This window comes from Sinohyriopsis cumingii, chromosome 5 (genome assembly GCF_028554795.1).
Source record: "Sinohyriopsis cumingii isolate HCF-2022 chromosome 5, ASM2855479v2, whole genome shotgun sequence".
NCBI classification, from domain to species: Eukaryota; Metazoa; Mollusca; class Bivalvia; order Unionida; family Unionidae; genus Sinohyriopsis; species Sinohyriopsis cumingii.
Window position 1 is genome coordinate 14582553 of NC_142965.1, and position 24411 is coordinate 14606963.

The 24411-nt window shown below is 40.1% G+C and overlaps 1 protein-coding gene across 1 annotated transcript in view; it reads left to right on the forward strand.

Annotated features, from left to right (window-relative positions):
• Window positions 1–8728: 8728 nt before the first annotated feature.
• The window catches only part of LOC149798675 (uncharacterized), a 37357-nt gene continuing 21674 nt past the window's right edge, over window positions 8729–24411 (forward strand). The window contains exon 1 of the mRNA XM_089957518.1: window positions 8729–8834. Within this exon, the coding sequence (XP_089813644.1) occupies window positions 8824–8834 (11 nt within the window). The 5' untranslated portion in view covers window positions 8729–8823. The remainder of the gene's footprint in view (window positions 8835–24411) is intronic.

Here is a 24411-nt window from a genome sequence, read left to right on the forward strand (position 1 = left end):
CTCCCATCAGGATGGTCAGCATTATCCTTGGCGAACATCTTAGTCGGACCAGCTGATCTAGTATAATCATCTGAATATCTTGCTAGACCCATAATCGTTGTAGCAAAGTCAACATTATCATGAATTGTCTCAATTTCTTTACAATCGATCATATATATATAGCACTTTTGAATAACGCCATTATGCCATTATTAACAAAGCCAACTCTGACATCAGCTCCGTATTCTGTATTAGTGACAACGTCTGTTACAAGTTCACCTGTGACTTCAATAAATGCTTCAGCGGGCAAGAAATATCTACTTGTATCCTGAACTCGTAATTCAATTCGTCCACGTTGATTTGGCGATACTGCTTCATAAGAATAATACTGATAATCACGCACACACTCATCCTTGAGTACTGGTGCATCCATGTCAAACGCTGGGTTTGATATACGCTTAAACATTTTGTTATAATTTGTTATCGTCTAACACGAAGACAACTTCCTGATATCAGACTTGAATTTATTTGTTCAGCCCCTTGATTTATCAAAGCTGCTAGATTTTGATTTGCGGCTTGATTTGTTACTTTACTGACATTTGCAGGCATCACTTCAGTGCTTGGTAATTTCACTGGTGGTTGGACCGCTTTTGGTCTGCGTATTAATCGTGCTAGTCTGTCCTTGATTGCCAAGAACGCTTTTACTGGCAACAATATCAATAGCACCAGGAGCTTTATCACGAACAGCGTCAATAGCTTTCATTGATAATTGTTTTGCGATCGGTATTGCTTTGGGAGCTATCCTTCTGAATAAACCCTGAAAAACATCACCGAGTCCATCTCCGTAAGTTGCTTTATAGGTTAGTAATCGCGAATTTATCACCCTAACCGCTACAGGTCCACGATGAGCATTATGTATAATCATCTTATTTGTTATTCATTTATCTAATCGCAATGACAACTAGTCACTATGAAAGTTATCAACGATTTCATCAATGAGTTCCCGATAAACATTAATATCCATGATACCACCTTGAAATAATCGTCGGCAAATATCAGCTGCTTCATTGGTTATTTCCGGAGAATTATTTCCAGCTCGTTTACCCCCAATCAGAATTTCTAACCGTTGCACGTCCTCGAGGATATAATTAGGACAAGCAACAAGACCACTTCCTTGAGTAGAAAAACCACTTCCGGTTACACCCGGGTCAGGTGATGGTTGTCTCCGTGGTCGAAATCGCTGCTTTGCTGGCGTTGAAACGCCCTTTTTTATTTCATTAACTTTTTCAACAAAATCATCATATTCGCGCTTATATTTTTTTTCTGATTTGTGAAATATCCTTGTACTCACGAAATACCCTAGCGACCCACTCGTGTTCTGGAGTGCTATAAAACTTCTGGCTTTAGAAACTGATGCCGTAGTTGATACCCGCCTACATCAACAGCAGCAGGATCAGCCATAACTTGCGAATAACCCTGCTGAGTAAAATATCTAGTTTTTAATTTTAGTCGAGATAAATCCTCGACAATACTTTCAACATCCTCGGTTTCAGCACGTGTTTTGTCAGCAGACTCCATAGCTTCGGTAATTTGTTTTGGCAATTCCCCGATAACCTTCTGTGATGCTGTTGTAGCCTCAGCGATCTCTTTGGTTGGTTCGACAATTGGTTTAAATAATTGTTCTGTAGCTGTAGCAAATTCAGCTTGAACCTCCTGTAGCGCTTGTAACTTTTCTCTGACAGAATCTCGCACGGGAAAATATTTCTTTATTGCCTCTAATTGCTCTCGAGCTAATCTAGTGGTATATCCCATTATTTATATAATAATGATTTAATTAATAGCAGCAGAGAGGGCGCTGCCTCCAACTTGACACCGACGCGATCGCTGCGATTTTTCGCGATCAGCGATAGGCTGGGTAAGTCAATTCGTTGACAAGGTTGTCTCATACCATCTGAGACAATTGCGATTTTTTTGCGATTTTCCAGGAAGGCTTATTTTGCGAAACGGAGAGTGAACCAATTAGAGCCGGTCCACCCTCTCTGCTGCTGCTGGTGTAGCTGCAGCTCCTGCATAATCTCTTACACCTCCCATAACTCCCCTAATGTGTGCAGGATGATTAGATGTGTCTTTAGCGAACATCATTGATGGGCCGGCTGATCTTGTATAATCTGAATATCTTAAAAGACCAAGTATTGTTGTAGCAACATCAACGTCTTTTTGAATTGTTTTAATATTTCTTCCGTCAATCATGTACGTAGCACTGTTAAACAACGCCATATTATTCTTGTTAACAAAACCAACCATATCACCAGTTGCAACTCCTTTAAAACCATTTTGCAAAATTCTACCTTCTACTTCAATAAACGCTTCAGCAGGTAAGAAATATATGCTTGTATCTTGAACTTGTAATTTTTTCGACCACGCTGATTTGGTATACGTGCATCGTAAGAATAAAATTGATAATCGCGTATAGATTCATCTTTAAGAATTGGTGCACCCATATCGAACTCCGTATCGGATATACGCTTAAACATTTTTATCATAAGTACCTTCGTTTAACATGAAGTCCGCTTCCTACTATCAGACTAGCAGTTTTATTTCTTTCCTTTTCTTTTTCTGACTGAGGTACAAAAACCTAATTTGCTAGTATTTCATTTGCAGCTTGATTTATTATTTTACTAACTTTTGCACGCATAACTTCAGTGCTGGGTAATTCTACTTTTGGCTGTGGTTTTCTTCGTACCAATCGAGCTAATCTTTCTCTGATTGCTGAAAATGCTTTACCAGCAACATTACCAACAGCACCAATGCGTCTATCGCGAAAAGCATCAATAGCTTTCATTCCTAATTGTTTTATAATCGGTATTGCTTTTGGAACTATTCTCTTAAATAAACCGATAACAACATCACAAAGTCCATCTCCGTAAATCGCTTTGCAAGTTGCCAATAGTGAATTTACTACTCTGACAATTACAGGCCCACATTTAGCAGTGTGTATAATCATTTTTAAATAATGCTGATTAAATAATTTTATTCAGTCGCTGTGATAATAATAAAAAAAATTCATTAATGAGAGAATGATAAATGTTACGATCCATAACACCGCCTGTAAATAATCTTCGACAAATATCAGATATTTCATTCATAACTTCTGTAGAATTATTTCCTGCGCGTTTTCATCCGATCATAAACTTCTAATAGATCAACATCGGTAAGAACACTGTCAGGACAAGTTCCTAGACCTCTTCCGGCTTTGGGTAAATCAGGTGATTCTTCAACAGCTTCTGTGTCGGGTTTAAATTGTTGTATATCTGCTTTAAACAATTCAAAACTTTCCATTCTCTTTTGTCGCATTTGTGATATATATTCTTTCATTTCTTCAACACTTTCATGAAATCTCTGACGACGTTTTATATTATAATATTCTTTGAGATCATATTTAACCATAAATATTTGGTTAATCCATCCTTTTACTGATTTTTTTTTTCTTCCAGTCGTTAAATATCTAAGATTATGATCATAATTCGCAACAATTTGTACTACACCCTGATGATCACTATTCCTGACAGTTTGTAAACCAGCAAGTGTAAAAAAAGTTATTATGATAGGTTCAAAAATAGCTTAAGACTCTCCTGAAGGAAGAGGCCATAATTGTCGTTGTGGAGAAATTGAAGAAGATTGTGGAGAAATTGAAGAAGGTTGTGGAGATTGAGGAGGTTGTCGTCGAGGATGAATTGGAGGAGATGGTGGAGGTTGAGGAAGTTGCCATCGAGGAGTTTGTGGTCGCTCTTCAGCTATAATTTGTGGTGATTGACCAGATTGTTCCATTTCTTCTAATCTTCTTTTAAATCTTTGAAAATTAGAATCATCAGCCTTGAGAGAACTTTGCTTAGTAGAGGTGAGACATACATCTCTAACCTAATTATCTTCTGTCAAAGATTCAACAAATTTCGATCTCACATATTTACTCCTGTTTTTATCATTTCTAGCAATATCATAAACTTCTTATGATTTTGCATTTGCGTTAAAATTAAAACCCTTTTTGGTCATCTTCATGTTTAAAAGATGACTACGCCCCCTATTTATTAAAATATCCATTTGAATCAGGTTTCTCTTCACACTGGCTTAGCAGCATATTCAGGTTTTAAATCTATTCTTCTATTAATAAAACTCGCAATAGCATGTGCACCTAAATCTCCTGGTGTTCGATACCTTACATTGCATTAATAACATCTTCAGTACATTTATTAATTATTTCAACTCTTTCTTTTTGGTTCTCCACCAACAGCGCCTTCAAGTTCTTCTTCATGTTCTTCTTCAAGTTCATCAGGTTGAAGAGGAGGTTGTGATACAGCAGCTATTTGAACTGGAAGATATCTTAACATGTCTTCTGTTAGATTAGTTCTTGTTGCTATTTTTGCAGTTTACTGAGCAGTTTGTTTTACTGCCGGAACAAACGTTTCAGTAGCTTCTGCAATTTTTTCTGGTATCTTTTATGATAGGTTTAAATAATTATTCTGTACCTTCAGCATATTCAACTTGTGCTTCTTGACGTTCTTGATGTTTGTCTAGGAGAATCACGAACAAGCAAAAACGTTTTTGATCGCTTCTAACCTTTCTCTGGCTAATCTACCTGTATAAGATTCAGTACCAGGTGTCATTATTGATATAATAGTGATTTAATTACAGCAGCAGAGAGGGTGCGAACTCAATGAAAGGTTCCGCGGTAAAGGAAAACACACATACAAATTTAGAAAAACACCAACGACAGAGATAAAGTAACAAAATAAAACTAACATAATTACAGAAACTCTCGATAAGTTAGAAGCTTCGGTTTGACGTTATTATGCTTATATTTTTTTTTCGTATGAGGTCTTAGTTTTTTAAAATGACGTTTCGGCAAAAAGGTCTGCTCACCCTCTCTGCTGCTTTCTTGTAACCTAATTTGAAATTCCCTTTCTTCCTTTTCTCTTTGCATTTGCATCAGTCTGTCTTGGTTTTCTTTCTCAAACTGCATTTGTATTTCATCTTTATCTTTCTGAAACTGCATTTGTCTTTCATATTTCTCTTTCGGAAACTGTATTTGTCTTTCCTCCCTACTTCTTTCCATTTGTATCATTTCTATCTGAAACTGAACTTGTCTTATCTCTAATTTCAACTTTTTTAGCTGTACTTCTATTTTTAAAATTTAAAACCACTCCTAGGGAAATTCAAAAAATTCTCTAATTTTGATGATATTATAAAAAAAGCTTGTTGATTTCTCTAAAGATTTCTAAAATATAAAATAATACTTGGGATTGAGAAATTTTCAAACGCATGGGTAATTTAAAGTTTAAAAACAAAGTTTCCTGAAATATTTTAGGCAAAATTCATATATCCCAAGAACGAGCGACCCAATTTTCGTTGTTACGTGTTTAGGCTCTTACAAAACGTAACAAGAAAAAAATGAAGACAACAAGCTTTGTGAAGTATAACAAATAAATTATTTCCCTAGAAAAACAAGGTAAAAATGAGAACACGTACTTACGGTTCTACGAATCAAATCTAAAAAACATCCACGAATAATCCAGGAATTAAAAATAAAGGTCATATTATTAAAAAAAGTCCTAAAAATTTCTGAATTCGAGTCCCGATAAAATCCAGAATGGAAGGCGATGTCGTATGCTGTGGTCAGCTTCGTACTGGTGTTTCAACAGTTCTTTGTTGAATCACCAAAAAAAATATTTCAGTGTTTGAATTCTGTGTAAATTTCGATAACTATCCTTGTCCAAGAATTAATTTAGAGAACAAGTATTTCCAGGGGAAAATAATCTCTTGGAATCCAAATAATTTCAAGAAAACAAAATAATTAGCCCCAAAAAATGGTCACAACATAAAACATCGACTTTTCCAGTGTATAATTGTTTATTTCAACTCTTACTGATTCTGAATCAAGGTCAGGAATTAGGTCAGCATTAGACACAAAGTTTCTATTGTTAGCTGTTTACGAAAAACAGTCAGGGCAAATAGAACTGAACTGAATTTCTGGAAAATGTCAAATCCAGTAAATAAAGTTACAATAGAACAGAATGTAATGGAATATAACAAAAATTAAAACTAACAAACAAACAATTAAATGAAATCAAGTAAACAATATATATATATATATATATATATATATATATATATATATATATATATATATATATATATATATATATAATACTTATTATACATGCTAGAGGTATTTTTTTTTTTTTTTGTATTCTACGTAGATTATATCCTAGTTCCGCGGGTAAACGGCACCGATCGCCTCGCCTGCACTCACGAGCCCATATTCCCTCACGACTAAGCACACATCACGAAAAAATGATGTTACTCAGTCTGTGTTATATGCACTCGTGCGTAGCAGACATACTCTCATGGAGACCTAATAATTAATTATAATGTATGTGCACAGTCATTCCGGATTCCTATGAAAGAAATCAAGGTATATAGAAATAATTATAGAGAATTATAAATATACACCAGACAGAACAGAAAGTGCTATCCCTGGAGTCTATAGGAGAAGGCGTGATAATAGTAGTCAGAATTCATATTTTAATACGATTAATTGTGCTTCACCGGGTGACAACATCAGAAGGGGTGACACGAAAATGACTGTCTATAAATGTTTTGAATTTGTGTGCAGGAAGGAGGTCCACGAGGTGACACCATTTGTTACCGCACATGACTGTCTATAAAATTGTTGAATTTTTGTGCAGGAAAGGGGTCCATGGTGTTGACACCATGAGTTATCACACTGGGTGACACCAACCTTAGTGACGCCACTGCCCCCCCCCTCCCCCGTCCACCCTTATACAAGCTTCGGACTGGCCTTTGGATAGTTTAATGAGTCAACACCACTTGACTGAAACAGCATTTTTATTTACCCCCCCCCCCTTTTGTGTTGAAAAACGGGCCTTGTTCCCGCCAAAATTCGGCGTCATTTCGTTTTCGGTCTGTCCCACATCCGTCTTGCTGCTTGTCCTCAAATATTGATGATCTAAAGCTTCAGAGTAAATATTTGGATGTAAATACAAGGTTCCATTACACTAAAGTTTGATCAGTCGTCTGTATTGTCAAATACGGGTTATAAACTATAAACTATCTTTCCACAGGTGACACGGCGTTAATATCAGGTAATTCCCCGAATCATTAAATGTATACGTACAATAGAGCAGTGTAATTTTGTATGGCTTCACGCCGCTTTTGAGCCCATAATCGATCAGAAAAAAACTAGGGAAAACCCCGTAAACTGGAGCACAAATCCAATGGAAAACTACTTTCTCATATACCCACACTGGTCGAAACTAGACTCCAAATCACGCGGACAGAACTTAAATGTGTCAGTTATATGGAAATGCTTTAGAGCACTCGGCCACCACGGGTCACTTTATCCTTATACAATGACGCGAATTCATAATTCAAAATAAAGTACCTCTTTACCTAATAAAGCGTTTTTTTCTGGACAAAAAGAGAGAGAGCGTTTCCGACACACACACACACACTAAACTTTGATCAGTCGTCTGTATTGTAAAATACGGGTTAAAACTATGGAGCTTACCTTTCAACAGGTGAAACATCATTAATATTTGGTTATTTCACGAAACATTATGTGTATACATACAGTACCACAATGTTTGTATTGTGTGGGGTTTAACGCCGTTTTTGAGCACCTGATCTACAGGACGGTCACACATAAAGAAGGAAAACCACGTGACGAAGCACCGATTACGGGAAGACACTGACAAGATTTCTCCTGCATTGGTTCCACGAAGACATGAACTTTCGCATACGGAGGTGAAATATGTGAGTGATCTGGAAAGCCGAGAGCCTTACACAACTTAACCTAATTAATGTGTGTGTGTGTGTGTGTGTGTGTGTGTGTGTGTGTGTGTTATTACGATTATGTGGTCTTAAATCAAATAATTGGAAAGAGTGAGATGCCGCAATCTTGGGAAAATTCAAAACATAATTTATTTCCCAAGAATACAAAGCGAATATGTAGAAAAAGAAACTTCCAGTATTTCCAATTAAATCCCAAATGATCTTAATGATTAAAGTCCTACGGATTAAAGTCATAAGGATTCAAGTCCATAGGATTAAAGTCATAATGACAAAAGTCCTAAGGATTGGAGTCCTAATGATAGAAGTCCTAAGGATTAAAGTCCTAAAGATTAATGTCCTAAGGATTAAAGTTCAGAATAAACTTTAGTGGAAATCCAAATTAAATCTAGAAGTGTTGATATGCCTGTGGTGGCTCGTGTACTGGTGATGCCACATATCTTTTATTGGATCACAGTAATACAATCCAAGAATATAACGTTATGTGAAATTTCACAATAAATTCAAGTCTCTATTTCCGAGAATGTTGTTATTTATACACTGTTATACAGTACAATAAAACTCCATTTCTAAAACAACCACGTGAAAACAATTCATAATTCGAAATCACGTAACTCGTCGGCCAACAAAGCTTTTGAGAGAGAGAAAGAGAGGGGGAGAGGGAGTGTTTCACACACACACACACACAGAGTCACACACAGATATATATATATATATATATATATATATATATATATATATATATATATATATATATATGGGTCTTACTAGGTTATTCGTTTGTTATTATTATAAGGGATTTTTACACGTGATTTTATCAAGCAGGAAGGAAAATAGCATTCCTTTGTTGTTAAAACGACATTTTGATTGGATTCCTGTTCAGCTTATATATCCTGCCTTACCTGGCTATTATTGCCTGTTTGAATTTCCGCCGATAGTATGTAACTTGCAGGGCTCTGCTTACTTCACCATGTTGTAATGAACGGAAGGTACGTATAAGTATTTGTTTAGTGCTATGGGTTGCATTTTATAAGTTTACGTTAAATATATGATCCTCAAAAAGCAATACGTACGTACTTTGAGTGAGGATGTATGCGTATGTTGCGATTTTAGAATGAGTTCATCTGTTGAATGTCATCAGTGGTTACATGTAGTCCATTTGAGAGTAATTATTGACATACGTATTGGTTGTGATTTCATTCCACTTTACATGCCATCAATAGTCAGTAGCATTAGATCATGAATGATTATAACAAGCATAATCTGGACCTCTTGACTGCTTATGGTGTGAGTGTGATTTGGATTTTTAACGTAGCGTTAACAATTTTTCAGTCATATTGCTACGATGTCTGCAGTGTGACAGTTTATAGTGATGTCTTGCACTGGGGCATCATGCCGCAGACATGTAGCATCATGTCCCACCCATTCACACTATTCTGACACCAGGCCGACCAGTCCTAACACCAACCTCTTAATGCTAAGCGCCAAGCGAGGAAGCTGTTAGTACCATTTTTGTAAGTCTTTGGTATGACTCTGCCGGGGATCGAACTCTCGACCTTCCGCTTCCGAGGCGGACGTTCTAACCACTAGGCCACCGGAGCGGTCGACTGCTTATGGAGTATTGGAAACCGGAACGACATCGAGCGAAAAGAATCAATTTAATAATTTCTATTTTCCTTCAAAAATCGGGAAAACAACACGCAATACACGAAAAACTGTACATTTACGACGATAAATATGTCTTCAAAGTTTGTTTTCTTTATTTCGGAAAATATACCTGTGAATAGACAAAGAAAATCGGAATTTAGTCTCCATCGTTATTGATCATTCTTTACTATATAATCAAACAGAAAAAGATACTATACCAGTGTATCATGTAATCTGCTCACTCTACCATTACTCCAGGGTCCAGCTCACCCACCAATCTCTCGAGCTTCCCCAACGATACACAAGCTCACCCTTCTATCTCTCCAGCTCACCCTGTGATTACTCCAGCTCATCCAGTGATTACTCCAGCTCACCCTGTGCTTACTCTAGCTCGTCTTGTGATTACTCTCACTCACCCTGTGATTATTCCAGCTCGTCCTATGATTACTCCAGCTCACCCTGTGATTACTCCAGTTCATCCTATCTCTCCAGCTCACCCTGCGATTACTCATGCTCACCCTACAATCTAACCAGCTCACCTTATGATTACTCCAGCTCGTCCTGTGATTACTCCAGTTCATCCTACTATCTCTCCAGCTAACCCTGCGATTACTCAAGCTCACCCTACAATCTGTCCAGCTCACCTTATGATTACTCCAGATCCACCTAAGATTACCCTGTTATCTCTCCAGTTCATCCTACGATCCCACCAGCTCATCCATTTTGAACGATTTCATAGGCGTTCTCTCCTATTTCTCTTGCTCGCTCTATGATCTCTCCAAATCGCTTTAAGATCTTTCATGCTCACCCTACAATCTCTCTGGGTCTCAGCTCGCCATCTCCCACGCGCTCTAAATTTCTGTAATTTGATCTCGATTACTTTCTCTCGTCTACAGTGAACGAGTTGGCATTCTTTACATATTTTTCAGCTTATATTGAGGGAGGGAGAGAGATTTTATCTCCGGCACAAATGTTTTGATATTCTGTTCATGACTATATCAGCATAAAGAAAAGAAGTCATCACTTTGTCACAAAGTTTTTTGACCAAAACACCATATCATACCGGATCGCATGTATTTTACTAACGTCAGTGTACTTCCACATTTTGCAACAAAGAATCAACTTTCTATACTAATTTTAAGGCTACCTCAAAAGGCTACCTCAAGCATATATTAATATAAATACAACATATGAGCGATAGGAGGTCAACTGAAATAATGCCATCGGACTAACTCTGCGTTGAAAGGCAAATAATTCTTCATTAAAAGATGCTAATAAAAACTGACCAATGATTTTGAATTACGCTAACTAGACGCTCATTTTATGAAACTGGCAATGCGATATTTATGATGACGTGCTACATTAGGACATAAACTGCCAAATTTACAGATAGGAGATCAATGATATGTAAATATTCATGCATATAGACGCATACAGATTATAAACAATATGGCATCAAGAAAAAAGCAACAGAGACCTAAAGTAGGGGATTGTTGTTAACGTAAGTAATAAATTAACATTTTATTTTTATCATCAACAATGCAAATTTTAAATCCAAGTCTTCAAGCAAACTTTGTGTATTTCTTGCACATGAAGAAAGTATAAAGGCTTTGAAATCAAAAATAAAGGTCACTGCTACTGATATATTGGTTTTTGCATCATATAATAGGATCAGCATAGCAGACCTAGATCAAACCTAATGAATAGCTTGAATTTCGATTAAGGAAGAATTTCGCTTCCTGGGTCAAAGTCACTGTGGCTGCAAGGACAAAATAATTTCCTAATACCCACATTAGGTTAACTAGACATCTCTGGGCTAGAGTATGTGGCTTATGTGTAAACTGTTCATAAAATTAACTTAACAATTTCAGAGTCAAAAGGTCAAGGTGAACGATACTGTGACAGAACGAAAAACAAGTTTCTGTACAAAGCATTAGTTTGACATCGCATACCCTAACATTGTCGATCGCTTCCACATTCGGTAAGAAAATAGCCCGTACGTTTGAGGGTCAAATATCAAGGTCATTAAGAATTTAAGATGAAAAATGCTTTCTGTCAGACAGCGTTAGTTCTACGTTAAAAACAAAGAACAAACTGTTTGCATGGTTGCACATCAGGTAAGGAAGATATGCCTGATTTGGCGATCAATAAGGTCAAAGGCCGACGTCAATTTGACTGAAGAACAACAATGGTTTCTGCATGTATATTTCAGTGCATATACCGTATACCGTCAATGAAGTTAGTTGATGTCTTAATCGTCGATTCGGAAGACCCCGATTGTGGTGTGGGTAAAATTGTCAATGGTCAAGGTTAATGTGACTAAAGGAACAATGGTAGTAGTAAGGTGGGCCACTTTAGGGACAATGGGACTTACCATTAAAAACACCCCTATGCCACTTTAGGGACTATGTAAATTTAACATGGGAAAAATTGCTGGGCCACTATAGGGACAATGGGATTTAACATGGGAATAGGTTTTGGGCTTGTTTAGGGAAAAGGGGAATTTAACATGGGAGAAAAAAACTACTTTAGGGACAAGGGGAATTGAACATGGGAGAAAAAAAATAGCAATTCTAGGGACAAGGGGAATTTAACATGGGAATAGAGTTTGGGTCTGTCTAGGGACTAGGGGAAATGGAACAGGGTCGGGACCCTATTTTAATATGGCCCCGACCTGATGGGTCTCTATTTTTTTTTTTTTTAAAAATAAAAAAAAAATTAAAAAAATGGGGTAGGCAATTGAAAGTCTATCTCTTTTCGAGAGATTGGAGTGGCCCTGAAAAGGGCCTTTGGGTTTTTTCTTCTTCTAACTCCTTAACTTCTTTATCCATCCCCTTATTTTTTCCATCATTCCTTTCTTCTTCTTTTCTGTTTCCGGTATCCAGTCCGGGTGACCCATGGCTCGGAACTTCTCTTGGACTTTCATCCAGTTAGCGTTCAGTTTCTCTAGTTCTTCCTTTTTCTTTCTATTTTCTTCTTCTTTCCTATCTTTTGCCCACCTGTCCTTGATTTTCTTCACTTCTTCATCTATCACCTTTCTTATCTTTTCTTCCCCTTTTTCCAATTGTTCAACACTCCTTTGGACAAAGGGCCACTCTGACCTTTGTTCTATCTCTTCCAAAAACCTTCTTACTTCTTCTACCTTCTCCATGGCCTCTTTATTGTCCCCACTCTGACATAAGGGGGATTTATCAGCCCTCTCAATCTCTTCACTTCTTCTTCAATTAATCGCCCTATCTTCTCCCTCTCTAATTTTAGTTCGTTCACGTAGTGCAGACTTGTTCTTAATCTCCAATCGCTTTCAATCCTTTCAACTCCATATTCACCATCCACCATCCAAAAATAAATATGCCTTAAATCATTAAACAGTTGGGACACTTCCATCTTCGTTTTTTATTCCTTAGAATGGTGCGAACGACGAACTTTGTGGGTTCTTATAGTTAAAGTGCGGACGTGAAGGAAAACATCCCCCAAAACAAAATTGATATTACCTTGATTATCACTTAAAACGCGCGTACGTGAAGGAAAACATCCCCCTACTTTCCTCATTTCATATAATATACTATCCACATAAGTGAAGCAGCAATTAACAAACCCAAAATCTACTATCCACACACTCAAAGCATTATAATTAAACCCAATAATCTACTAACCACACAAACCTACTTGAGCTCTTACAAACACACACACATGCACCCACACACACACACACACACACACAATAAAAAAGAGTCATTGTTTATATTCACACTACTCTACATACACACATTGGCAAATCGATTACTATTTCTTTTCTAAAGGTTTGGGTAGCCCTGAAAAGGGCTGTTTGTTTTTTGAACTCCATGGCACCTGGTTAATGGTGGCACCTCCCCAGTCTGGCATCACACACGCATCTCCTACTCCAATCTCCTTTCACTCTTTTTGGGGGGAGTGCAGAGGCGGAATGAGTGGCTTCAGAATCCCAATCTTCTGTCTCTGGGATTCTGAAATTTCCTTCTTGTGTCCGTGGTTCAGCCATTCTTCTCTCCTTTTCCTCCTCTTCTTTTTTTCTTCTCTCCTCCTCTTCTTTTTTTTCTTCTCTCCTCCTCCTCTTTCATCCTTCCCTCTTCGACGATGGCCTCCGCGGCCAAATCATTTAGTATGAGCCTGGCATATTCCAGGTGGACATGAAGTTCCAACAGTTTCGCTATCCTTCTGCTCATTCTCTAGTGTTGATCAATCAACAAGGGGAGCTAGACTGCCTAGCGATTTTCAATTTATACTAAAAGCGCGGACGTGAAGGAAAACATCCCCTTAAAACAAAAGTTATATTACCTAGATCATGACCAAACAACGCGCGGACTTAAAAGAAACACTTACTGACCTTTTTATACTACCTATCACTATTCTAAAAAAATTTCATTAAACAAATAATATACTATCCACATACGCAAAGCAGTCAAATCAAACCCCAAATCTACTCTGCACGCACGTCAAACAGCAAAAAACATGATCATAATCTACTATTCACACAAACGTACTTTAGCGCTTACAATCACCCACACACACACATAAACATATACAGTCACACCAGAAAAGAGTGAGTGTTTATATTCACACTACTCTACATACATACATTGGCAAATCGATTGTTTTTTCTTTTCTAAAGATTGGGGTAGCCCTGAAAAGGGCTGTTTTTTTGTGCGAAGTTGAAGATAGGGCGATCTTTTAGTTTCTAAGAATGCGACGTCCTCTGACGATAGACTTTCTGACGATAGGTCTGCTTCTTCGGAAAGAGAGGAAGAACTCTTTGGTGTCGACACGACAATCGACAAAGCCTCTGTTCAGGTTCCTGCTGCTGTTGTTGCGGTTGCTGCTCTCTCTGCTGTTTCTGAAGTCTGTACTTCTCTGTCCATTCTTCTTTCTCCCTGTTCACTTCTTCTTTGAAGAGCTCTTCTATCAGGTCTTCAGTGACTTTTAACATTCTCACATTATCTATCTCTTCTGGCTTCGGTATCAGACTGTGTCTGACCCTATGCAAATTCACGTAGGCTTCGTTTAGCTTAGCTAGTTTGGAGCACATCTTCGTAGGAGGATGAGTCGACAATGGATGGTTAGACTGGAAACTACTCCGGCTTTAAAGAAAAAGCGCGGACGTGAAGGAAAACATCCCTCCACGGTTTTCGAGCCGCAACGTTCAATGAGTGTCATGAGAGGGATAGTAAGAAGTCAAAGAGCATGAATCAAAATTCTAATAGATAAACAAACCACAAAGGCATTTCTTTTCAAAACACAGCATTTTTTATTCAAAATCACTTAACACTAACAAACAACTATAACATTTTTAACAATATAACATCAAACATTTTTTTCAAATGACAAACATTTTTTTCCAACTAACACATTATTTTGGACAAGGCTGACAACATTGTGAATGAAATTGTGATTTCCACTGTTGGAAGTCATTAGGCCATTGATGGACACTACGTTTCCTAGCTTGAGACGAAAGCATAATGGTCACAAAACCATTGATCTACTTTCACATCGTTTCTAGAAGAAGAACGAGGATCAAAATCAGTCACTAAATGTTCTAAGGAATAACCCAGGCTGCGATGATGCAGAAAATACACACAATATTGTCCACACACCAAGGAATCTGTGCCTTGTAATTTCACATTATTGAATCGGGTGGTCTGAGCATTTCTTCTCATAAAGTCAATGATATCGTCTTCCAAACGAGGCAATCCATACGAATCGAAATATTCCACACATCCTTCTTGAGGAAAGTAGACGGCTACCCAGTGGGTTCCTGGGAGATGACCGTCGTCCGTGTTGATCACATAAGCTAGATGGTCTTGAGGTTTACGATGAGGGAGTTCATCTTTAGCACAGACAACAGGATTCCAAGAAGCCGTGTACGAGCTGTGGTTCAAAAGGTAATACAGTTGCCAGGTATCCATGTTTTGTGTGGTTTTTTTCTTCTTCTTCACAGGTAATAATAAGTGATCAATTCGATCCTGACTTTTTGCTTGAAAATGTCTGACAAGTAAAAAGCGTTTAGCCTCGCCTCCCCACTCTGATTCAGAAGAGCTTCGATACGATGGATCTCTTGAGTGGTTAATGTTGGACAAGAATGTTCACGCAAGTCTTTATACCACTGATGCAACACGACTTCGTCCGAGATGAGACTCCAAGCTTCGTCCAGATACTCGTTCAATTTTTCTTCTTGACTCAGCATCAGGCATTTATCGTGTTGGATTTGACTGGGATGATCGTTTTGACATCCATAGCAATCTTTCTTGATCAATTCCGTCATTTTTTCGACCAAGTGTTTGGCAACACAGGAGACTAAATGGGCTTCTTGTTCTGGCCATCTTGACTTCATCATGATAACTTCTTCGTCTTTGCCTTGAGATTCTTCTTCCCGGTCTCCTCACATTCCATCTCCAAAGTTTCTCCACTAGGTAAAGAGGGATAACAGTCTTCCATGGCTTCTAATAGTCTAGAATGAGTTCTCTCAAACTGTTGATTTCTATGGTATTGTCAAATTCTGCATACAGGAGGACGTTCACTGTGTGATCTGGAGGTGGATTTGCAACTGAAGTTCCACACGAATCTGACCCGATTTTATAGGGTGGAAATGTCCCTCGTCGCTGCCTTGGTCTGGAGTGAAATCAAAACCCCACAAAGCATAGTCTCCTGCATAATCGTCGTACGAAATACCGTGACTGGTGTTGGTTCCTAACTGTCCCGTGGCTTCGTACAGGGACAAGTACGATCTCAAATAATTCTTCGCGACACCAAAGTTGGGCTCAAAGGGTCGGGTACACAAGGTCTTGCCGTCGCGACTGAATTCGATCTTGGACACATTGTAATGTTGAAACTCAAAAGGATTTTGATCGTGGGTTCCGTTGAAGGCTGAATTCCTGAAAATACCAACAATCAAACGTTTGGGTAACTGTCCTTGGACCAGATGATCTTCGATCATAGATCGCTGTCCAGCGGAAATGGTGAACGTTTTCACTTCTACGCGTCGTATCGGATACTTGGCGGTCGTTCTGCTCAACGTCTGACTGACGTCGTTTCCCACTTTAGGTAACACTTCCACACGACGCACGTAAAGTCGGGCTTCTTGAATGATAGTTTTGTATTCATTGGCATGGGCCATCAAATGGAAAGCGGCACTGCCACGATTCAGTCTCAGACGGATATCCACCCCGTTCAGCAAATACTTTTCTTGTAGCCACATATCCAAATGCAAACGATCCATCAGTTCTAAACTTCGCCCTTGCAGAATTTTCTTACGACGGTCGTTAAACCCCCACATTGTGAGGATTGTCATCTTCTGTCATGATTGTGTCGTTAAACGTGGCTACACCTGCCGTGTCAGGTCTCCATACCACGCAAGCATCCAGATGAGTATTCCTGGCTTCTTTTCCGTACGTCAAGAGATTTTCCAGGTAGGCACAATATGGGTAAGTATCCATGCTGCTGCTGACCAGTTTGTTATTCAAGTACAAGTCCACTTTGCTGAGCAAGGAATGCATGAAATTGTTGACAGGAGCTACTCTAGCATCGCCTCCTGGATTGGTGTTGTCCGTTTTGATCACTTTCACTTTCAAATACAGGTAACTGCTATTCAGATCGATGTAATCTTCGGGTTGTCCTTTGATTTCAAACTCGATGGGAGCGGAATCGGTCAAAGAGGAGAATGGATGAAATTCCACCCACTGGGATTCTTGCATGGTCATCATGGTGGGGGGCATGGCAAACAGATCCAGTTCCGACTTGGAACAGGCGCAAGACTCTCGGTGCATCATTTTTCTCTTTCTCAATAATCGAAAACGTCTAAGTCTCGAACGGTTCTTCTTTTCTTTGCCTTTCTAGCTTTAGAAGTGTGACGTCTGGTGAAAGGGTGTTTTCTTCGTCGTCTCTTTCTACCTTGTCCTTGCTGAATGCCTGACTCGGTAGCGTGCAGGGCATTTATATGTGTTTCTCGTCGGCCTAAAAGGTCTTTACCCGTTTGCAGCAAGACATTTTTGCCTGCCCTCATGAAGGCTTCTTTAGGATTTTGTTTGTCGATGATGGCATTTTGGAGAAATTCTTTGCCTTGCGTCAGTGCCGCATCTTTCAAGTCGTGCAATCCGCGTGTCACCATCGGTTTCAACACAGGGGCCACCGAACGAAAGGCCGATTTTAACATATGTCCTAAACCGTGTCCTCGCTGTCGAACAACCCCTCGGTACACTGGATACATGACTTACGAGTCGTGAGAGAACCGTTTTCGAAAATGGAGTTTCACCGTGACTTTTCCTTTGGTGAATGGAATATTTTGTCCCAGATCTCCTTTTATAGCAATGTTGACCGTGTCCAAATACGACTTGCTGACAGGCAAATAGTGAGGATGTACAAATTCGCGGTGAACGTGGTAAGTGTTTCCAACTTCCTCGTCAGCGGTCGTGGCAGAATCCACTTTGAAAGGAATGACACGCAGTAACGGCACAGAGGTGTGTCCCACCACGTTATACTCCACCACATCGGAGTACACAAACATCAAATTCAGTCCTTGGTTCAGTTCTACCGGGGCACGAAATAACTTGCTAAAAGACTCGTTGTCGTAAATGATTGGTAATTCGTTTTTCTTGATCATAGCCATTCTCGTGTCCATGTCTCCGCCCAACATGTCAAACAATTCAGGACAAAATAAACTGGACACGATTTTACTCCCGTCAAATTTCATCAAGAAGCGACGAGCTGCTTTGTGGTATTCCAGGGTGACACTTTTTTTGACACTTTCCAAAGCTTTCAGAAACACGACATTAAACCTGGAGGCTATGGTGCTGTCCAAATGTTGACCACTAAATTAATAGCCCGGGGGAACGAACAAGTGATAGTTGGTGTACTTTTGATTTTGTGTGCCAGGGGTTTTTATGTTATAATTATAAAAATTAATAGCCCGGGGGAACGAACAAGTGATAGTTGGTGTACTTTTGATTTTGTGTGCCAGGGGTTTTTATGTTATATTTGCCATGGGTATCCAAGTACTGTTGCATTTGCTCGTCATAAACTTCCACATCAAAACTCAAATTGGCAATGGCTGCACCGATGACACAATACACCACGAAGATTTGGCAGAAAAAGACGATTTGCGTTTTAGGGACACGTTCTCCACACCACACCCACAAGGGTTGTTTCTGTAAATCTTGCAGAGAAGATCTGGGTGAAGGAGTGGTCGACGTAGCTGCGTCTGTGTGAAAGTGCATGATGGTCACTTCTTTTTATAGTCGATGACTTGCGAAGCGTCGATCCAAGAATCAAAACTGGGTGGATATCCTTTCCAACGTACTTTGACTACTTTAACACGTCGTTTGCCCACTTTACGGGTTCTGCGTTCGAGAATGCTTTCGATGTCGTACACGTCGTCTTCTTTTTTGGTGACACGTTGTAAGTCCGGTAAGTAAAACGTTCCTTTGAGCACTTCTCCGTTCATGTCTTCCAATTTATAGACGACAGGATGACGGCCATGCACTCGTCCAGTGACACGAAACAATTCGGTCGTCCAGTTAGGTATGTAACCTTTGTCGAAAGTACGTTTGGTTTTGCCAATGCGCACCCAATCTCCTACGGCCAACACTCCACTTTTCTTGGGGACAGCCCTCGTCGGGGACGTACCAAACAGGTGCTCCAACACCAACACTTCGTTGTCGGGAGTCACGTCTTGCGGGGCACGTCCAATGCTTCGATGGTAAGATTGGTTGTAAGTTTGCACCAGGTGCGGTAAGATGTCGATGTACTTCAGAGTGTGGTGATGCGTACAATATTTCCACATGCGTTCTTTCAAAGTGCGTTGAAAACGTTCCACGATGCTGGCTTTGGTTTCAGGATTCTCGGTGGTAAAAAAATGAATGTCACCTTTCTTTAATTCTTTTTAGAAAGCCTGGTTCAGAAATTCGGTGCCTTTGTCCGTTTGTAATCGAAGAGGGTGACGACCACTTTGTTTCAACACCCGTTGCAGGGCTCGCACTAACTGACTGCTTGATTTGGAAGTCAAGGGTACGACCCAGGCAAATTTGGAAAAGACGTCGATGACACAAAACAAATATTTGTAGCCGCGATTGTAGCTGGCCAAATGAGAGACATCGGCTAAATCGGCTTGCCATTGATGATCGATGCCTTCCACTCGGATGCGACTTCTGGCAAACTTGCGTCGAATGGGTTTGTGTAAAGTGTAGGTAGCTTGTTCTTGTAACCATCGTTGCACTTGAGGTAAACGGAGACTTTTCAGCCGAGTTTTGTCAGCACGATACAATTTTTGAACTCCTGCGTAACCTGCAGGATGGGAGGGATCGTAATAAATGCTGGCTAAGACTTTATCCATTTTTTTGTGTTTGTTTGTTTGTTAATAAGACACCCACTCTTGGAGGATGCTACTCTTTTTCTCTTGGGGTACTTTCTTGGATTGCAATGCTTTGCGTGTGCGACCGGCAATAGGTGTCGAGGAGAAGGATATCGGAACAGGGGATATCGGTTCTTGTTTCACTTCTGTCTTCACTTCTGTCTTCACCTTCTTTATCTCTTGTGATGAAGAAAGGGTGGTCATCATCGTTTTAATCCATCCAATTCTGGAGGTAGGTGGTGTTGTTAACTTGCGTACTTTTTCTGGTGGAGTTTGAAACCCTTCTTCTTCTTCTTCCCCTTTTTCTGTCTTGGTCACTGGTAGTGGTGGTACTGGTGATGGTACTGGACTTTTCATCAAGGTCTTAAAATCTTTCAGAGTGGGAAGAGCTGTTTCGTCTGAGGCTTTCTGGTGAAAGAGTTGCATTCGTTGCAAGAGTTGACCGTACTTTTGCGATTTTTTTGTTTCGGACAAATCTTGGCGATCCATCAAGGACTGCAATTCGTGTTGTAACTGGGACATTTCGCTCAAATTGGGATTGGGAGGTAAATGCGGGGTGCGTTGTTCTTGCTAACGATGGTATTCCATCCATCGTTTGTAAGGCACTAAAGCTAGTTTTCGTCCTTCCATGGGCTGTCAAGGGTCAATTCTGAGATCTTGGGACTCCAGAGGGCCTTTTTATCTTGCTCCCATCAGTCCTCCCAACATGGTTCCCAAGACTCCTTTCAGCAATGGGCCTAACAAGAAGGGTAAAATGCCTCCACGTTGAACCAACAGCTTCTTCTTTTGACGAATGGGAATTTTCTTTTGAACCATTTGGCGAAGAACGTGACGATGTTTGCCTAAGCATTGTTTCTGGTGTTTGGACAAAGGGATCGTACCATTCAACACGTTCAAACAATATTCGCACACGGTATCGATGACCTCTTGGGAGGCTGATTGAATGAGTTTTTTTCGTAGGGTGGAGAAGCTTTGGACATGACAGATAACATGTCCCCATGTTTGGCTAAACGAGGAGGCAGTCCTTTCCTTTTCTTTCCTTGGGGTTGTTTAGAAGAGGGATGTTTTCTGGAGGGTGACATCTTTAAGTCTTCAGCACCAAAAAACACTGATACCCCTACTTGGTCACAGGCCTTTTTTATACTGGAACGCGTCGCCACTGATTGTCTTTACGTCGTATCAACTTGAGACAGGCATGACACTCGTGCAGGGGTACATAACGAACTAAATCCAGCCAGTTCTTGCTTGGACAAATCCAGTAAACTTTGTACCATGCCCGATCTTTCTTGAACTTTGATTTTGGGAGAAGGTACTTTGTGAGCAGCAGCCACTGCCACTAAATTGGAGGGTCCTGCCACTGGGGAAATTCTTGGGGTCATCAACGGAAAAGTTCTTGGTGTAATCAACGTCTCCAAGTACTCTTCAGTTCTTGGTGTCATCAATGGGGAAGTGGATGAACTTGAGGCTGCCGGAGACGTGGTCACCGCCGTTGCAGGTCGTGGTTTGCGAGTGTAAGGTTGCGTCCTGGCTGAAGTGCCTCTCTTGCGACTAGTTTTCTTCTGTGGACTTTTCTTTTTCTGGGGACTTTTTCTCTGTTTCTTTTTCTGGGGGCTTTTCTTTTTCCGGGGTGGTGTCTGGTAAGAGGAGGATCCCGCCACTGGAGAAGTTCTTGCAGACACGGGCCTCCTTGGGGACCTGGTCTTTTTCTTCCTCTTGGAGCTTCGTTTGACTTTTTTCTTGGGGAGATCTTTGGGGGCATTAGGATCCCATCTTAAGAGAGAGCGAATGATGACCCCTCCTAGAGTACCACTCCCTCCAGGTTTCAAAATGATTTGTTTTTTGGTTTGAGTGTCGATGCGGGGATCGGCCAGTTGAATCAAAGCGACTTTGTTTCGATCAAAAAAGCGTTTGGTTTGATGAGGAATCTGAATAATCCCTTGTAGTAACTGATGTGCTGTCACCGTGAACCATCGTATGACATCTTTGAGACTAGCTTCTAAGACACAAGCTCGTATTTGTGGATTTTTTTCTCGACTGATGCCATACAAGGCACGAATCAATTTGACGGGAAGATGCGACTGAAGGGACGTCATGTTCAAACTGTGTGTGAGACAGACGAAAAGTGTCTGAGGTTTTTATAGATTGTTTTGTTGAGTGAAGTTAAGTCGAGGACGGAGACGTGTACAGGACAGGCCCTCCGTCTTGGCACCAGTGGTGAAACAAGTGGGTACGAAATCGCAAATCATCGTGGGTCGTAGGTTTCAAATCGACGAGTAAATAGGCGCGTGGAATTTGAGTGGCATCGTCGTACGCCTGAGTCAGCCAAGACGTCCCTAACTGTTTGGCTAAGACTTGCACTTGCGATTTATCTCGAGGGCTTTTAAACAAGACCACGTAAAAGGCATTGAGACTGATGGTGCGATGGGCTTTACTTTGTTGAAACAAATTTTGAGTAATGTAAACGACACTGCCATTACGATGATGCCCTTTGCGCGTGAACCACAGTTTAATTTCTTCTTCGTCTTCTCCTAACATGTCGTCAAAAATGACCAAATGGGTTTGACGGGAGTCAGAGACGATGCCGTCGTCTTCTTTAGGAATGCCTTCCACAAACATGATGGAATCGCCTTGACTTTCTCGCAAGAGGCTGTACGCCGATTGCCACTCTTTGTAATACCACACGATGCGCTGAGGTGGCCGATCGATCAAATGATGTTTATGTTCGATCAAACGTTTGACGAATTCGGTTTTGCCTGAACCGCTAGTTCCAGCAATGAGCATGTTAAAGGGATGGCGAAGATACAAAGCCTCCCAGCTGGCACGATCTAAGTGTTCGTCGATGACTTTGACAGTAGAGGAAGAGGGAGCAGAGACAGCAGAGGTAGCCATAGTGTTAGGAATATCAATTGTCACACGAAAACAGACAAGACGAGAGTTTATATACTTTCTTCAGGACACGTTTATTGAATGTTTCAAATATGAACAACACGAAAGACAAAAATACATAAAAGCCAAATAGTTATGTACAGGAATAAAAAACACATCAAAACGATCAAAGTGGAATATAAACAAGTCTCTGTACAACATGTTTTGGGTAACCAAGATGTCCTAGGGACAGTGTGTAATGTTCTTACAGTCTCTACATGAGGTACTGTCACACAAGTGTCCTTCCGGAATGACCTTTCAGGAATGTCCATGACAGTCCTGTCCTGAAGCGAGTGGTTGTTCTCGGTGAGGGTTCTTCTGGCACTGTCACTAACACAGGTTGAAAAGTAACTTTTTTCCTTGAACAAGTCTTGTGCATACTGGGCCACTTCTTGGGTCCAAGCCTCAAAACCCACCTTTTTCCAGTCACGAACATCTGTCCAATGGGGGTGTAAGACACAAGCTACATACACATCGTCATACACGTCTTCGGTAGCTAAAAGTTGACGAATCTTTTTTTCCTGTTGAGGTCGAGAAGTATCCAGATGAAAACGCAAGGCTTTGAGCAAAAGGAGTCTTTCGTGACCATTTAAGGCCATTGGGGTGGTAGGTACTGATCGTAAAGAGTCCACAAGGAATCGGCTGGTAAACGAAATCCCAGAAAACAAGTCACTAAGACACACACTATGCGTCGTCCCAAATTGAATGAATACAGTTCTTGTAATAATTGATGGTAATGATCCACGGTTTGAATATGGTCATTGAGTTCCTTCCACGGAATCTGTTCAATAACATGTGATAAAAGTCGTGGCATGGATTCCTGTTTTTATACTCTCTTTGTTTCGGAAGCAATACACGTACTTTCTAGCCAGAGGTCTTCGTTCTCGAGTGGGGAATCTAAATCTTGCATACTGTAATCTAAACTTCAGAGTTCGATTAGAAGTTTCCTCTTCCTCTAAGTAGATTTCACGTAAAATATGTTGGTAATCCTTTAACTTGTCATCCTCAATGCGATGCACTAGGTGAATCTCGAAGTAACCAAAATGATGAACATTTCGTTCATTCACTAACTCAAAGTGTTCAGCAAGGTCTGACCACTGAAACAATTTCTGACTAATCAGTTCTTTTATACCATTCAGATGCCAGTGGATAAACATCTGGTGACGTAACGGATGCAACTGTTCTTTACCTTTCACTTGTATTTTGACCAGCTCTCGGTAAATGCGTTCTCTCAACTCCACAGGCAAAGCACGAATGTTCTCTTGTAAAGTATCCATGAATAGGTCAGTCCGTACAATTCACAATCTTCTCCTAGAGCAAAAGTAATCCACATAATGAGTAATTTCTGACCACTGCTATTCAGGGTAACGTCCAAGAATGTCACTGAACTCTTTTGATGTAAACGGTCTAGAGTAATATAATAGGACGAATGCACACTTGACCCAGAGAAATCTAACACTCTGGTTGATTTTTTTCACTTTCCTCTTGTGAATTTCTCGGCACAAAAGTTCTACAGTTACCCATTGAGATTTCACTCTAGCAAGTCCCTGCCAAACTTCCTTGTAAATCTTCTCTTGCAGTTCTTTAGGTAATGATTCAATATCGTTTTTGAAATGAAG